The sequence below is a fragment of the Sinocyclocheilus grahami genome, unplaced genomic scaffold (assembly GCF_001515645.1).
Source record: "Sinocyclocheilus grahami isolate Dianchi unplaced genomic scaffold, SAMN03320097.WGS_v1.1 scaffold1573.1, whole genome shotgun sequence".
Taxonomy (NCBI): domain Eukaryota; kingdom Metazoa; phylum Chordata; class Actinopteri; order Cypriniformes; family Cyprinidae; genus Sinocyclocheilus; species Sinocyclocheilus grahami.
The window spans coordinates 76,253-94,521 of record NW_015506752.1 but is presented as its reverse complement, the minus strand read 5'-3'; the positions used below and the strand labels follow the sequence as shown (position 1 = coordinate 94,521).

The window sequence follows — 18,269 nt, the reverse complement described above, 5'->3', positions numbered from 1 at the left end:
ATACATTGTTTTTTTATTTAATTTAGTTAATTTGTATTTTTTTAATGTATATTATATTGATATGATCAAAATAACTCAGAGCTCTAATATATGTATACATATATATATATACACACGCACACACACACACACACACACACACACACACATATATATATATATATGCATGCATACATATACATAAAATTAGCAGCAAAATATAATTTAAAAGCATAAATATAAAACAAATGTATATATAAATATCATGTTGTTTTTTTAAAAACTATCTATCTATCTATCTATCTATCTATCTATCTATCTATCTATCTATCTATCTATCTATCTATCTATCTATCTATCTATCTATCTATCTATCTATCTATCTATCCATCTTGTTCATATATTTATAGAAATATTAAGTGGCATGACTGCAGAGTTAAACTATCATGAGCAGAGATGATCGAGTGATGTGCTGCGAGCAGCTGAAGCAGAGATGCTTTGAGATGAAGCACGTTCAGTGTGAACAGATGAAATACAAATGCAGTGTACTGTACCTCTCCTGGTCTGCCTGATCTTTGGACTCAGCATGGCTGCCATCGATGGGCTGCGCTTTCTCTGCTCTTCATATTCCTCCTCCTCAGATCTTCTCTCGGTACATTCTCCCTCCTGCTCCTCTCCTCCGTTCCTCGCTCTCTCCTCTCTCCTCCGCTAGCTCGCTGATCTCATGTTGCAGGCTGGTTGGGGGCTGGGGGAGGGATTCCTCACACACACACACACACACACACACATGCTCGCTCTCCCCTTCTTACTCACAGACACACACGCTGGTCCACACCCAACAGGCGATGCATTATTCATCATCGCTCCTCTACATTGACCAGTCAGTGTGTGTATGATTACAGCTGGCTACCCTGAAGAGCAACGCCGCCCGCCTCTTAATTGGTCTCAGGCATGTGTACTCACACTCCTCCGTCTCTGGAGATTTATCACCCTGCCTGCCTCTTGTGCACACATATCTCCATCAGAGATGAGCAATACTGGAGCAGTCCACACTGTAAAAAATGACAGTGAATTTAACGGTAAAAGACTGTAAAAATGCTACAGTAAAAACCTGTTAAATGGTTAACGGCAAGTTCCCCTACTATATACGGTGAAAAACTGTATTGGACATTACATGTAATTTTATGGTAGTATACCGTTTTTGGAAGTGGAAAAGACTGTATAATTTACAGTGAATAACCGTAAGTTGACATTCCCAGAATTCCCTCCATTACATTTCAATTTTTTTTAAATAACTATGTTTCTTCTTAGTTTTTACACATTAGGGTTGTGTGTTACATCTAATGGTGTTAAATGAATGTTTATTGCATTATTTCAGTTTCATGTGTGTTACCATTATGGTGTTTAGTGTTTGTGTGAATGACACTATATGAAGATATAACTAACTTCACATGAATACTCGCCAAGATGGGTATTTTGACATAATTTTGTGTGTATTTTACTTTAAGTGTGCACACTCCTGGAGCGTTCATGAGAGTGGAAACAACGCCTGGTTTGTGAATAAATGGTTCTTTATAAATTGTTATTGATACAATTATTATGACTTGTGTGGAAAAGAGGAGCCAGAATATTTAGAAGTTCCACAGAAGCAAGTCATATGATTTTGGCAACCCAGGCTCATTCGAAATACCTACCTCTAAATACATTTCTGCAGCACCATTATTATTATAATTTTATTATTACTGCACGTTTCGTTGAGTTTAAAAGTGAAACGTCCAGAGGAGTGTCGCTAAAAGTTAATATGCTGTATCGTGTTGGAAATATCCCCTACACCAAACCCAACCCTAAACCTACCCGATAGTGTTAACAAATGCAAAAGTGATCTAAAAACACATTTGTTGATGCAGCCGTGCTGTTTTAACGTCCTTATGTGGATTTGAGCTGTTTTGTTGAACCGTAGTTTCACGGGGTTTGTACCGAAGCTCTTCAAGTGCAACGCTGGATCGCGCAAGCTACCGATTAGAAAACTAATGCATATGAAGCTGGATATGTGATGCTAACCTTCAAATGCATCCGTTTTCAAATCTCGCAGCATGCTAAAATTGTTTTGAATTCATAACATAATATTCTTCAAGTAATTATGTGAAAATTAGGCTTTTTATTAATCGAAACTGTTGACCTGCAAATCATAGTTTGTGTGAAAAGGAATAAAAGTTGTGGCAGTTTTACTGCCTCTAGTGCTCATTTCATCAGGAAACTGCAGAGATATGTATAAGTACGTTTTTTTGAGTTTTGCAGAAATGTAGGTAGAGGCACGTATTTCCAATGAGCCTATGTTGGGTTTTGGAATGACATGAGGGTGAATACATTATAATAATGACATAATTTACATTTCTGCACTATTATGTTTGAATTTATTTGAATTAATTAATTATTTCTATATTCATAACAGATATGCTTCCCATTAAAACAGGTATGATCAACATAATTCTGCTTTTCACTTTTAATTAGATAATTACACAATTATACATAAAATTAATTAATATACATACATACATACAGTACATATATAATATACGATGACAGAATTTTCCTTTTTGGGTGGGTGAACTATCCCTTTAATGCCTTTATAATCTCATGGAATTAAGTTATTTTGAAACTGTTGAAACCAGGATATGTAGTCTGTAATGCTTTTTGAATTATACACAATATCAGTTCTCATGTAGTATGTCTTGTTTCATAATCGTGTTTAATTTTTTTGGTCACACTTTATTTTGATAGTCCACTTTAGACATTCTACTAACTGCAAGTAACTTTGCAACTACATGTCAACTAATTCTCATTAATTTGCAACTACATGTCTACTAACTCTCAGAGTAGACTGTTAGGGTAGGTTTAGGGTTAGTAGAATAAGTTGACAAAGTCAGTGTGTTGTATGTTGTGGACCCATCAAAATAAAGTGTTAGAAGATATTAAGCAGACAGTCTACTAATACTCTAATGACTGCTAGTTGACATGTAGTTACTTACTGTTAGTAGAATGTCTAAAGTGGACTATCAAAATAAAGTGTTACCTATTTTTTTCAATATCAAATGATTTTCACGTAATCCATTACTGTTTTTTATGGGTTACTGGTGTTATTTTACTGGATACTGGAGTGCCCAACTACAAAATTACTCAAATTGCCCGTCTCAAATCTCCATTTAGCGTTCTCTCCACCCTTTTTCTCCTCCTGCCCTTGTCTTCCTTTTCTTCCCTCATCTTTTTCTTAAGCCACCCCCTGCATGGCAGATAATAGCAGCAGCTCCACCAATGCCATTCAATCCGCTCACAGCCCTGTAGACCACAGCTGCTCCTCAGAAAAGATGGGGGTGGAAGGAGGCCTAAATGAGATGGCAATAAAAACCTCATTCAACCGCCGCTGGAGTAACCAACACTGACCTGCCAGTTCCTAAATACACTCTACTTTCTCAAATAAAGCGCTTTGTTCTCTCCCAACACGTGTTTGTCCAGTCGTGCCCTTTGAGGATCCATTGTCATGGTTGTGTTAAAGATTAGACGGTGTGTTGGTTTTATATATTCAGAATATCTTTCTGTAATTGCAGTCTAGCTAATCTGAGGTCTGCCCGGAAAAATGCCATCTGCGTTTTCACAAAATGATTTATTTCCCATAAACATCCTCTTTGACTTTCATGCATCTCTTTTGGAAATGCACATGTTCTAAACCACTTAGATGGGATGCACTTGACCGTCTGGTCATTTTATACCCACATGAGCTGTTTGGTTGATGATTTAGCTGTTTGTTTGAAATGCTTCTTTGTCCATTGCAAGTGGTCAGGATGTTTAGTCTCCCGGGGCTGTCGGATAATCATCATTGCAGGATTCTTTGATCTTGAGATGTGTTTTTGAAGTGGACGATTTCTGGTACATGTCTTGTCTTTCAAAATATGGCTTTTTTATGACCTATTCTGCTCCGGCTTAAAATACACTTGAAGCTGTACTGAAAAGATTGGCTGATATATGTCCTTGGTTGTAGCTTTCAGATGGCAGTGACTCAAACGACATGTCATTCATATTTAAGAAAAATGTTGTCTATCACATTAATGTTGCAGTTTTAAACCCTCAGTCAGTCTATTATGACATTTGGGACCGAGTGTTCAATAGACCTTCGATCGTTCAGACGAATTCTGATTAGTGCTGCTGTCGACTGAAATTAAATGTCACATGACTTATTGATTTTGCAAAGTATTAATAATTCAGGAGGCCACCTCCAGAGACATCACATGCGGTGATGGAGCAACAGGAGATGTTTATGGTAGATTTTCAAAATAATAATGATGAAGACCTCATATTTGTACCATGCACCAGAGTCAGAGATTGATTGATTGATATATATATATATATTTTCATATAAAAATAGTTAAATCTCATGAAATCAACTTATTTTAAAACTGTTAAAGGGTGATTTCTTATGTTTGTGAATAAAACACAAATAATTTCTCCTGTATTGTGCATCATACTCATATTTTGTCAAACTCATAATTGTTTTTAAGTAATCCAATGCACCACAAAATCACCACTTGCGGAGGGCTGTTTAGAGCTTTGCTACTCACTAGTGGCGAATATAAGCTATTGCATGCTGAACCTGAACACAATCGACATGGCTTTCATCTGATTGATAGTTTTTACATTTTTAGCAAAAGGCATTTTAGTATAATTGTACAAGCATCCACCTGCAGGTATTTTTGCTGTGAAATCTGTAATGATTTTCCTAATGCAAACAACATATAAACATAACATGTGCACCATATAGTTTTTTTAAATTATCTGTTTGGACCTTTGAATGAAGCTGACATGTTTGAGGAGTGTGAGCTCCATAGTCTCTCTAAACTATACGAGCCATAAAAGCCTGATGTATCAAATATGATAAAAAATAAATACAATAAAAACATTGGTAGTAGACTATCGCGCAGGGCATTGACATTGTGTTGTAGAAAAGCCAGTGAGATGTAAGGTATTGCTTGCTTAGACCTAGATCCACCAACCTGACTGTTTTTGGCAGACATTCTGTCATTTGAGTCATTGTTAATTATCTGAACCTCCAATGAGTGAAGGTTTTTACAAAATACAGATACCTGCTCTCTTTCTTTCTCCAGTATTTCCATGTCTCAAAGATGCATTGGAGATCCCTTTATGAACACGCAATTAAAAAAAACAAAAAAAAATCTTATTTATTATGATTTCATGAAATTAAACAGTAATGCATAATGCAAATGTATATGCACATTTAGACAGGATCTAAATGACAAAATGTATTCAGCAATGGTTAAAAGTGTTGACACTATGATTACATATTAAATACGAACCAGATTAAAATCAACTAGATGAGTAAAGTTTGGGAACAAACTCTGAAGTTGGCTTGAGAAAGACTAGGCTAAAAGTTTGAAGCAGTTGTAAAAGCTTTAAGTGTGAAAGTTTAGATGGATGGATTAGATGTTGCTAGCATATGGCTAGAATGATTTATCACCTTGCTAGTATAATTTAGCATGTTTTGCATAATGTGTTGTAGCATGTTGTTAACATGTTTTAACACATTGCTAGTAAGATTAATGTGTTGTTAACATGTTGTTAATATGATTGACATGTTACAATGCTGTTATCATGCTTCTAGCATGATTAGTGTGTTTCTAGCATGGTTAGCTTGTTTGCTAACATGTTTCTAACATAATTAACATGTTGATAGCATGTTGTTAACATGATTGACATGTTGCTAGCCTGTTTCTAGCATTATTAATATGTTGTTAGCATGTTTTAGCATTATTAGCATGTTGTTAGCATGTTACTAGCATGATTAGCATGTTGTTAGCATGTTTCTAACATGCAGCTGGCATGTTGTCCTATGATAGTCATTAAGCTTTGCTAGTAACAGACAGCTTAAACACTTATAAATCTTATTGTACAAAAGTTTTGACCCCCTCAATGAAAGTCTATGGGACTTTCCGTAGTTTTGTATCATAAGTCTGATCAGTTGGAAAAGAGATAGCCACCCGAGTCAGACCAGTCTGAAGGTCTGACCCGAGTTTGGTGGTTGTAGCTTGAAAACTCTTGGAGGAGATCTCAGAAGAAGAAGAAAAAGAAGAAGCAGCTAGATCTCAAGCCAGCTTAATAATAAATGTTCCATTCAAATAGTGCTTTTATTGGTGTTATGAATTAGATCCCCACTTTTTCTGTACACCCTTAAAAAATAAAAGCTTCCAAAAGGGGTTTTTGAAATGATTCCATAGAAGAACCGTATGTGGTTCCCCAAAGAATCTTTCAGTGAACAGAACCATTATTTTCTTTGTGTAAAGAACATTTTAATAATTTAAAGAACCTTTTTTTTCAACTATAAAGAACCTTTTGTGGAATGGAAAGATTCAATGGATGTTAAATGTTCTTCATGGAACCTTCGATACCAATAAAGAACATTTGTTTTTAAAGGGGTCATCAGATGCAAAATTCACTTTTATAAGTTGTTTGAACTGAAATGTGTGTTGGCAGTGTGTGTACACAACCACCCTATAATGATAAAGATCATTATATCATTTTTTAAAATCACAATAAGTCCCCAAACCCTTTTCTCATGTCAAGCCTTTCACAGATTCTTGGCAAAGTGATGTAGTTCTGCACAGGCCCCTCCCACGATTGTTGATTGACACTAGTGTTTTAGCTTAGCTCCGCCCTGAATGAGCTGTAAACAGTCCGCCAGTGTTTCACCGCCGGAGCAGGAGTAGACCAGAATGACTCCTAAGCGATTGAGGTGTTCTGTTGTTGGACGTAATAATGAACATCATTTAAAGAACCTTTTTTTTCAACTATAAAGAACCTTTTGTGGAATGGAAAGATTCAATGGATGTTAAATGTTCTTCATGGAACCTTCGATACCAATAAAGAACATTTGTTTTTAAAGGGGTCATCAGATGCAAAATTCACTTTTATAAGTTGTTTGAACTGAAATGTGTGTTGGCAGTGTGTGTACACAACCACCCTATAATGATAAAGATCATTATATCATTTTTTTAAATCACAATAAGTCCCCAAACCCTTTTCTCATGTCAAGCCTTTCACAGATTCTTGGCAAAGTGATGTAGTTCTGCACAGGCCCCTCCCGCGATTGTTGATTGACACTAGTGTTTTAGCTTAGCTCCGCCCTGAATGAGCTGTAAACAGTCCGCCAGTGTTTCACCGCCGGAGCAGGAGTAGACCAGAATGACTCCTAAGCGATTGAGGTGTTCTGTTGTTGGACGTAATAATGAACATCAGTTCGATTGTTGATTGACACTAGTGTTTTAGCTTAGCTCCGCCCTGAATGAGCTGTAAACAGTCCGCCAGTGTTTCACCGCCGGAGCAGGAGTAGACCAGAATGACTCCTAAGCGATTGAGGTGTTCTGTTGTTGGACGTAATAATGAACATCAGTTCTCATTTACTCCCGACATCTGAGCCGCTGAAGACGCAGAGGATTAAGTTTGTTTTTGAAGGGAATGCGCCCCCGATCTATCTAAATGCGTCTATGTTCACGCAAATCATTCATGATCCATCTTCACCTCCAGAAGAAGTGAGTTTATAAAGTTCTTTAATGAATCTTTGCAAATCGCCTTTCCTAATAATGGGCTAGTTAGCAAGTTCCGTGACGAATGTGGCTAAAGTACCGTCTCTCAGAGAACTGCTGCTCACTCTACAGAAGAGAGGGGCGGGGTCAGCAGAGCTCATTAGCATTTAAAGGGACATGCAATGAAATGGCTCGCTATGAACAGAGCTGTTTTTGAAAAGGTAGAAAGGATGTTGTTTTTTACACTACCATTGAGAAATTTTAACCAAAGCATGTTATAGACTTTTCATTAAGACCCTAAAGAATCATATCAACTTCTGATGACCCCTTTAAGAGTGTAGATGCCGACAAGATGGATTTGGACTGATTTTTTCAGCACTTTAGTCTACATGTTCACCTCCATAAAGCCTGGTTCTCCTGTGCTACAGAGTTTGGCGTTATGAGCCCAGCAAACATGGACTTCTTTAGTGTAGAAGCGACACTCATTTGACTGTCTAACTTCTCTCGTTCCTCCTTGCATCTCTTCAGACAGTCGGTACACAGGCAGTCCTCCCGCACTAGATACAGACACTCCGCTCTCTGGATGTGGTCCACCTCTGGAGACTCGTCCGTAGGGATGGGGTTGGATCTGGCGTTCAGCTTCTGCAGCTTTGGGAGGCTATGGATGCACTTGGGCAAGTGAGTCAGGAGGTTGTTGAAGAGGCCCAGTTCCTGCAGCTCTTTGAGAGCAGCCACAGATGGAGGCAGACTCTCGATGCGGTTCATTCCCAGGTTGAGGATCCGGAGGTTCCTCAAGAGCCCCAGTTCATGTGGCAGGCCGAAGGCGCTCAGATGGTTGTTGCACAGGTTGAGGCTGTAGAGGTTATGCAGGCGGCCGATAGCCGCAGGAACCTGATCCAGATGGTTGCTGTGCAGGTCCAGCAAACGGAGGTTCACGAACTTGTCGATGGCGTCTGGGATCTTCTTGAGAAGGTTGCGGCTGAGGTCGAGCTCCTCTATGTCGCTGAGCTTCAGGATGCACTTGGGAAATGTGGCGATCGCCATGTTGCTGAGGTCGAGGCGACGCTTGCCGTCTACAGTCACCTTCAGAGCGTTTTTGGCCATCTTGAGTGTGATTTTTCTACCGGACGGTTCGTTTGATTTCTTCTTCCCCTTCACCATTGTGTCTAGGAACAATGCAACATTGGGTAAGTTTTTTAGGAACAAGAGTAATTTGTGACCCTGGACCTCAAAACCAGTCAAAAGGATTGGTGGAGATTTATCAGAAAGCTGAATAAATAAGCTGTCCATTGATGTATGGTTTGTTAAGATAGGACAATATTTGAAAATCTGGAATCTGAGGGTGCAAGAAAATCTAAATATTGAGAAAATCATCTTTAAAGTTGTCCAAATTAAGTTCTTAGCAATGCATATTACTAATCAAAAATTTAATTTTGGTGTATTTATGGTAGAAAATTGACAAAATATCTTCATGGAACATGATCTTTACTTAATATCCTAATGATTTTTGGCATAAAAGAGAAATGTATAATTGTGACCCATACAATGTATTGTTGGCTATTGCTACAAATATCCCCCAGCGACTCAACACTGCTTTTGTGCTGCAGAGACACATTTATGTTGGCTATGCCTAGTGGCCAGCATTTTAATGCATTGTAGACATGGTCCCATCAATCCCATAATGCATTTACAAATTATTTGAAAAAGTCTAGCCAAAAAGTTGGATCAGGTGAGAGAAATGCTAGATTTCATATGCTGAAATCAATAAATGTATCAATAAAAACATTTCCATTAAAAATGACTTTTTGACCCAATACGTATACTATAGGGTAAAACAGGGCTAAAGGCACACAGAAAGGTACATGTTTTTTTGTTTTTGTTTGTACTATTCCCTTAGTGTATGACTGAGAAAATATATATCTTTTTAATTGAACATTGATGGAGCAAAGAAATCATATAAATAGGTTTAAATAAAATAAAATAAAATAAAATAAAATAAAATAATAAAATAAAATAAAATAAAATAAAATAAAATTTAATTTAATTTAATTTAATTTAATTTAATTTAATTTAATTTAATTTAATTTAATTTAATTTAATTTAATTTAATTTAATTTAATTTAATTTAATTTAATTTAATTTAATTTAATTTAATTTAATTTAATTTAATTTAATTTAATTTAATTTAATTTAATTTAATTTAATTTAATTTAATTTAATTTAATTTAATTTAATTTAATTTAATTTAATGTAATGTAATGTAATGTAATGTAATGTAATGTAATGTAATGTAATGTAATTTTATTTTATTTTATTTTATTTAATTTTATTATCTATTTTTTGTTCTATTTGTTTAGTTTTACTTAAAAATTTAGTTTAACTTAATTTAATTTAATTTTAATTTGGTTTTACTATTTTATTTTTGTTTTATTGTATTGCATTTTATTTATTTATTTATTTTTGTTAGTTTGAAAGTGCAACCCTTTCCACAATAATAACTGGTGGCTTGAAACTGTCTGGTTTCATGTCCGTTGCTTCGTATGAAGAGTTAAGATGCCGTAGAAGACAGCAAGGCAATTTACTGCATTTTGGAACAAAGTTGTTATACAATGTTGAAGGTTTCTTTATGCAAATTCACAAGCTGTCTTTTCTACTCTTGATGATTAGTAGTCCGGTCCCTGGAGACACATTACAGTCGTGTTTGACAGAGGTGACTGTCATGCTCCAGCGCTGCTGCTGAAGGACACAGAGACGAGCGCTTGGTCTAATGAAACGAAACTGCAGGCCAGGCTGGTATGAATGTATGCCAGCACACGGCTCACTGTGCCAACCTAAACCGGCCTTACAGGACAGAAAACACGCTGACACTTTACTGTAAGGTTGTTCATTTACATCAATGCATTAGAGATCTTGAACTAAAATCAATCAATGTTTACAGTTTGCTTTGAAGATGGTAGTTCATCTTTATTCATGATACATTAACTGATGTTAATTTAATTCATGCAACTTAATTTTTTAAGTTGCATGAATTAACTTAACTTAAACCAACACTTTTTACAGCATTTATTAATCAAAGTAAATGTTCAGATTTAAAATACTATTTTCTTTGTTAAGTCATGTTTATTCATGATACATTAACTGATTAATGTTATTTAATTTAAACAACTTGAGATGTTACAAATGTGTCAGTATATGTAGAACATATTATTGTAACATGCTATATTTGTAACGCAAATGACAAAAACATAGTAGTTGCATCTGTTGGTTAACATTGTGCAACTTAGCAATAAAAAATAAATCAAGCACTTCAAATATGCACTGTGCAATGAACAGTGCATTAATAGTTTAATGCCATTTTCACAGTTCTTGAAAAGTAAACAGATATATCTGAAATGCATTCAAAATGGCAAGCAACATTATTACAGAAATGTTTGTTCTTACCTGCTGTGATTGGACCTGTGTCTCTCAGAGCTGAACTAGTACTGTGTTCATTTCAATACGGGGCCGTCTTTGTCAAGGATCCGTGCGTGTGAATAATGCACAAGCTTCTCTCGGAAACCCTGTAAGTAAAAACCAGCGTGCCTCGCTTCATTTCCTCGGAGCAGACAGCACTGCGTGTTGCTTGGCTCTGTGGGCTCTTATTGCTCAGTTGTTGGTTTGCAGAGCGAGTGAGGAGCACAGTTTACAGTGGCTTGTTTTTTAGTAGATGACAGATGTGTTCATTATATGTTTATGCACAAATGTTAGTATGCATGTTTCAGCATTGTTGTGGTTAGCTGTTTTGTGGTCACCCTTTATCCTTTGAGATCAGTACCTGACAGAGAGCTAGTTAGAAATGGACATGCAGTAGTTTGGCTGAATGTGAACTATTCCTGAATGCAAGCCGGACTCAACTTTTTACAGTATATGCTATTTATGGTATATGGTATACTCCACACTTTGTGTTTTACAATTAATAAGAGGCTTTGCTATTGTATTTTTGAATTTTATTTAATTTAATTTAACTTTATTTTTTTCATTAAATAAATAAATAAATTTAAATAAAATATGTATTTTTTTATTTTTTTATTTTATTTTACTTTTTTACTTCGTTTTATTTTGTTTTGTTTTTGTAATGTTTATATTGCTTTGTTTTACTTTTTATTTTATTTTACTTCATTTATTATTTTATTTTAATTACATTTTTGTTCTATTTGTTTTGGTTCACTTTATTTTTTTGTTTTACTTTACTTTATTTGACTTTTTAATTTAATTTGGTTTTACTTTATTTTAGGTTTTCATTTAATTGAATTTAATTGAATTTAATTTAATTTTAGGATTTAATTTAATTTAATTTAATTTAATTTAATTTCAGGTTTTAATTTAATTTAATTTAATTTAATTTTAGGATTTAATTTTATTTTATTTAATTTTAGGTTTTTGTTTAATTTTATTTTATTTAATTTTAGGTTTTTATTTAATTTTATTTAATTACATTTTAGGATTTAATTTAATTTAATTTGAGTTTAGTTTAGTTTATAGTTTGAAAGTGTAACAACAATAATTGGTGGCCTGAAACGGTCCGGTCATTTTACATAGCATGACCTAGATCTTACAGTAAGTGGAGAAAACAGTTTTCTTTCAGATAAGTAGCAGGCATGCCTTGGTATCATCATACAAGAAATAGGATACATCTGACAGTAAATCCCAACTAGATTTATTTTTGACTTGTTAAGTATAACATTTCACTTACAGTCAATCAAAATATCATTACGTTTGCCTTTGCGTTTTAAGACCAAGAGAGGGCAGCAAACTGATACATGATGCAAAAGTATTTTAAAAGCATGCAACAGAAATCATGCAACATGCATGCAACTACCGCACAATGAATTGCATTTTCTTGTAAAGAGAATGCATTTTTATCTTTTAAAATCTCAGAACTGCAACTTTGCGTGTTTTTCTGCAGCTCAGCCTCAGACGAGTCGTGAGTAAAGTTGGCTCACGCAGATGTTTAGGTGAGCTCTGACTCTCTCCAGTCAGTCAGACTGAGTGTGTTTGGATCAGTAGGTGTTATCGAGGTCATTTAGGTCAGGTGACGGCTGGTCTGGATCATCACTTACATCCCCTCTTTTTGCTAAGTAGGTGTGTCCTTCTGCTGAGTTGGATGTTCTTCCGGATCTACGTCCTTGTTAGGGTTTGGAATAATGGCTATGTTTGTTTGATGGAGATGTTGAAAATGATGATCCAGGAGCACGTAATGCTCTGTGAAATCATGGTCACGCACCCAGACTGCTGTCATTAACCACTACATGGGCTTTTCTCCAGCCTTTGCTTACTGAGATTGTGGATACAGTTGAATGTGGACTCACAAACTCTTATTATAGATTTCAATGATGAAAATAAATGAAAAATCCAGGATCTTTTGGTATTATCTGACTGTTTTACCTTAAAATATCTTTTTGCATAGTTATTTTTTTTATTTGTTAAATTGTACATTTGTATTTACTGTATTTTGTTTCTTTAAACATTTTTGCACACTATAACTTACTAGATCATTTTTATTTACTTATTTATTTTTGCTTGGTTTTGTAATCGTTTAAATATTTTAATTATTAAATATTTATTCATTATTTATTAATTAATTATTAAATCTTAATAAATATTTATTTGTGTTGTTACATTATATTTACTGTTAAAATTATTTTAAAAAACGTTCAATTTAAAAAGGTACACTAAAGTTTTGGACTTTACTAATAACTTTAAAAAAAGTTTAAAAAAATACTAATTACTAATAACTTTTTCAGATAATACAATTTGGTGTTATTTTACTGTATTTATTTTAAAAGACCTTATTTCAAACTCTTTGCACACTTTAACATTCTCAGTTTTTGTAAGTTTTTAAAAGTGTTTCAATAACTTTTATTTGTGTTAAATGATATATAAAGAAACTGATAAACAGAAAAATACTCTGAAAAAATACGTTGAAACAGTTTTAACAGGGAAAGTACTTGTAACTTTCAAAAATAATTTTATTTGGTGTTTACTGTAAGACCTCTAAACCTTTTTGCACACTATAGCATCCTAGTTTTTCGTGCAAAACAAAGTATTTTAATAGTTTTCATTTGTGTTACATTTGTACATTATATTTACTGTTAAAAAAATGGAAAACATCCCATTTAAAAACTACACAGATTTTTTTTTTCACTTAGAACGTACTAATAACTTTTACAAATAATATAATTGGTGTTATTTTACTGTATTTGTTTTAAAAAGACTTTGTATTTGCTTATTTTTGTAATTCATTTTTTTAAGTATTTCAAAATCATGTTACATACATTTGTATTTACCATTAAAATAATGAGGATAATGAAATAAAAGTACACAGGAAATAAATATTAATATTATTATTTTTCTTCATTATGTTTACTGTTAAAAATAGAAAAAAAAAAAAAATTTTTTACTCAGAAATTGCTAGTAATTTCACATAAAATGTTATTTGGTGTTATTTTATTGTATTTGTTTTTAAAAAAACCTTTTAAAACCTTTTTGTGCTCTACCTTAATGTAAGACATCTTTTTTTTTGTGCTAAATTAAAGATTAATATCCTCACCAAAAGCCCATCAGCAAATTGCTTGTGTGGGAAAGGTGATCTAAGGGCTCCACGACTGCTTCACACACACGCACACACACACACGCACACACACACACACTCACACTCTCCCACGCGCACGCGCACGCGCACACGCACACGCACACACACACACTCACACTCACACTCACACTCTCACACACACACACACACACACACACACACGCGCGCACACACTCACACACTCACACTCACACTCTCACACACACACACACACACACACACACACACGCTCACACACACAAACACACACACACACACACACTCACACTCACGCTTAAATTATTTAAAATAATATTTAATTGACTTTTTTTGGTGTAATATTGATGAAAGCATGCATAACACTGTTATGTTTTTAAATTGCACATTTATTTGTTGTTATATTAAATCTATGTTTGATAACTTCTAAGGGACACAGAAGGCACCGCTTCCGTGGAATGACCCAGATGTCTTGTTTTGAAATGGATTGAACTCTCTCTTGTATTATCCACTAAACTTTAAAAAGAAAGGTGTGTATACGCTCTGAGATGTTTTCTGGAAAACTGGCAAATGGAAGTTTCTTTGAATCAAGGATGTGGTTTTTGCTCAGTTTTTTTGGTTTTAGGCCACGTGCAGACCTCAGCTGACCTACTTCAAAAAATCTTGTCTGAGACTCATCCGACACTCAAGAAATATAAACCTTTCTTTTATGCGCTAATTCAAACCGTGTCTAGTTTTAGTCTAACGTTTCTCTGGCTTTGGTGTGTCTCCTCAGACTTATTTTAGGGTGTTTTTAGGGCATGTTGAAGCAACACAAGCAGTGTTTTCTTTCCTCATTTGGTGAAATATTTAAGGTGACTCACGACCGAAACTCTTGTAGAAGTTCAAACACAGTTTTAATTGTAAGATGACATGTGCAGAAGCATTACTCAGTTTCTCTCTCAGCATTACTCATTTTTTCTTAGGTGTGTTAAAGGTGTAGTTCATGTACAAATGTAGAGTAGAATAGTGAAGAAGATTAAATAAATGCATGTCAGTGGCTGCCTGTCTTTAAGAAAAAAAACATATCAGGGAATGCAAAATGAATCCCCGTGGCTCCTGATGATATGTTGAGGTCTTATGAAGCGAAACGATCATCCTGTGCAAGAAACACACATACACACAATAATTATTTACAACATTATTAGTATTAGCTGTAATCCAGAGTCTCAGACAAATGGGAAAATCTGATTCTTTTGTTCTTTTTCAGACAGTTTGTTTCAATTCACTATTTTGTTTACTTAACCTGGCAATGACATCACATATACACAATTATATGATCAAAGCATCCAATACTGATGTGAAAAATGGATGTTTTACATGTCTAAAGCATTTAAAGTGAATAAACTCGTCTTCATCAGCTCACCTTTCTACATAAACCATGAGAAACCATAAAAGCTTTCATTTGGCCCCTTCATTCAAGTGTTGGGTTTTCACATGCTCATATGCATAACACTGTTATGTTTTTAAATTGCACATTTATTTGTTGTTATATTAAATCTATGTTTGATCATTTCTAAGGGACAGAGAAGGCACCGATTTCGTGGAATGACCCAGATGTCTTGTTTTGAAATGGATTGAACTCTCTCTTGTATTATCCATTAAACTTTAAAAAGAAAGGTGTGTATACGCTCTGAGATGTTTTCTGGAAAACTGGCAAATGGAAGTTTCTTTGAATCAAGGATGTGGTTTTTGCTCAGTTTTTTTGGTTTTAGGCCACGTGCAGACCTCAGCTGACCTACTTCAAAAAATCTTGTCTGAGACTCATCCGACACTCAAGAAATAGAAACCTTTCTTTTATGCGCTAATTCAAACCGTGTCTAGTTTTAGTCTAACGTTTCTCTGGCTTTGGTGTGTCTCCTCAGACTTATTTTAGGGTGTTTTTAGGGCATGTTGAAGCAACACAAGCAGTGTTTTCTTTCCTCATTTGGTGAAATATTTAAGGTGACTCACGACCGAAACTCTTGTAGAAGTTCAAACACAGTTTTAATTGTAAGATGACATGTGCAGAAGCATTACTCAGTTTCTCTCTCAGCATTACTCATTTTTTCTTAGGTGTGTTAAAGGTGTAGTTCATGTACAAATGTAGAGTAGAATAGTGAAGAAGATTAAATAAATGCATGTCAGTGGCTGCCTGTCTTTAAGAAAAAAAAACATATCAGGGAATGCAAAATGAATCCCCGTGGCTCCTGATGATATGTTGAGGTCTTATGAAGCGAAACGATCATCCTGTGCAAGAAACACACATACACACAATAATTATTTACAACATTATTAGTATTAGCTGTAATCCAGAGTCTCAGACAAATGGGGAAATCTGATTCTTTTGTTCTTTTTCAGACAGTTTGTTTCAATTCACTATTTTGTTTACTTAACCTGGCAATGACATCACATATACACAATTATATGATCAAAGCATCCAATACTGATGTGAAAAATGGATGTTTTACATGTCTAAAGCATTTAAAGTGAATAAACTCGTCTTCATCAGCTCACCTTTCTACATAAACCATGAGAAACCATAAAAGCTTTCATTTGGCCCCTTCATTCAAGTGTTGGGTTTTCACATGCTCATATCAGCGGCTCATCGGTCCGAGTCCAACTGTTTCCTCAGTTCAGTGACTCCTGGAGGAACTGGAGCACTGAATCAGTTCGTTCATCACAGGATCAGATACGCTGCTATTTTGGCTCATTTTGAGTCGGAGTGACTGTCAGGCGTCTGAAAGAGAGTTTTGATTGAGTAACTTCAGATCTGTGCTGCTCGAGCCGTGAACTGATTCAGTCCGATTTGGTGAACTGATTCATCTGGTTCACTAAAAAGAACCGGTTCAAAAGAATGATTCGTTCGTGAACCGGACATCACTCTGGACCGTTGCTCTGGAGGCTCTGGATTAAAGGTAATAATGTTGTAAATAATGTTCAGTTTCTTGCACAGACTGATCGTTTCACTTCATAAGACCTCAGTATATCATCAGGAGCCACTGGTATTACGTTTTTGTTGCCTGATATGCGTTTTTTGACTCTCAAAGTAGCCCTAGCCGCTGACTTGCATTTTATGAATCACTAAGGACATCTACAAAAAAAATAAAAAATCTCGGATGGCCTGAGGGTAATTTAACAGCAAATTTTCATTTTTGGGTGAGCCATGCCTTTAAGACTACAACAATGCAATATCATGATTGACACATACTGCTTCATGTCTTTGATACGTATTTCTGCACCCTGCTTTCTAACGTGGTACCGCTTTCATTTCCGAAACGTCCAGAATGAAACCACCCATTTAAACACAAACACATGTGAAACTTTGCTTCATACAATCCCACAAATCACAGTTAACCCGACCCCTCGCAGAAACTGAATATGATTGTTTTTTTAGAGACAGATTTTGGACATACACAGTAAAAGCAGTCATGTTCTTTCACATAGAAATATTTAATTTACAGTACACTTACAAAGCAGAAGAGAAAGACAGTATATTCCCGGCATGTGTTGAGCAGAGGGTCATTCACAGATGGTTCTTGTTAGTGGTGAAGGTGGTGGGCTTTCAGGATCCTCTACATTTCACAGTTAAATAACTTTCTTACACATCGTAAGTCTGTGTGTTAAAAACCCTTGGAGTGAGAGATTGTGTCTTATTTATTCCTAAAGAGTCAGACAGACACTGAAAGTTCAGATCAGTGGTGCCTGCATGTCTGTTCCAGATACAGATACAGCCTGATATTTCATTAGATTTCCATTATTAAAATCAAAAACGTTCTTCCATTAAAAGAAGTCATGAAAAAAGAAAAACAAACAGGCTTCAGCAATTCGACAGATTTAAAGGAATTTTCTGGGTTCAGCACAAGTTGAGCTTCTGTGGCCTGCTTTCCTTTACCACAGAAATAATCCAGGCTTGTGAAAACAAACAAACAAAAATCACATTAACATGTATTTGCACTGCAAAAAATCCAGTACAAAGATCTAAGCATGCGTAAATCAAGATACATTTACTTGAGAAGCAAAATGACTTAAAAATGTATGACAATTAAGTGATTTTAAGCCTAAAACAATATATA

The 18,269-nt window shown here is 35.0% G+C and overlaps 1 protein-coding gene across 1 annotated transcript; it reads right to left on the bottom strand.

The window, feature by feature from the left end:
- Positions 1-7,961: 7,961 nt before the first annotated feature.
- Positions 7,962-8,729, bottom strand: LOC107571263 (leucine-rich repeat-containing protein 18-like). The gene has a single exon (XM_016257578.1). It carries the CDS (start codon positions 8,727-8,729, stop codon positions 7,962-7,964), a length of 768 nt encoding a protein of 255 aa, XP_016113064.1.
- Positions 8,730-18,269: the final 9,540 nt, after the last annotated feature.

Bases quoted from the DNA above. Each gene is read 5' to 3' on its own strand.
- LOC107571263 (XM_016257578.1), bottom strand. From the start codon at position 8,729: ATGGTGAAGGGGAAGAAGAAATCAAACGAACCGTCCGGTAGAAAAATC.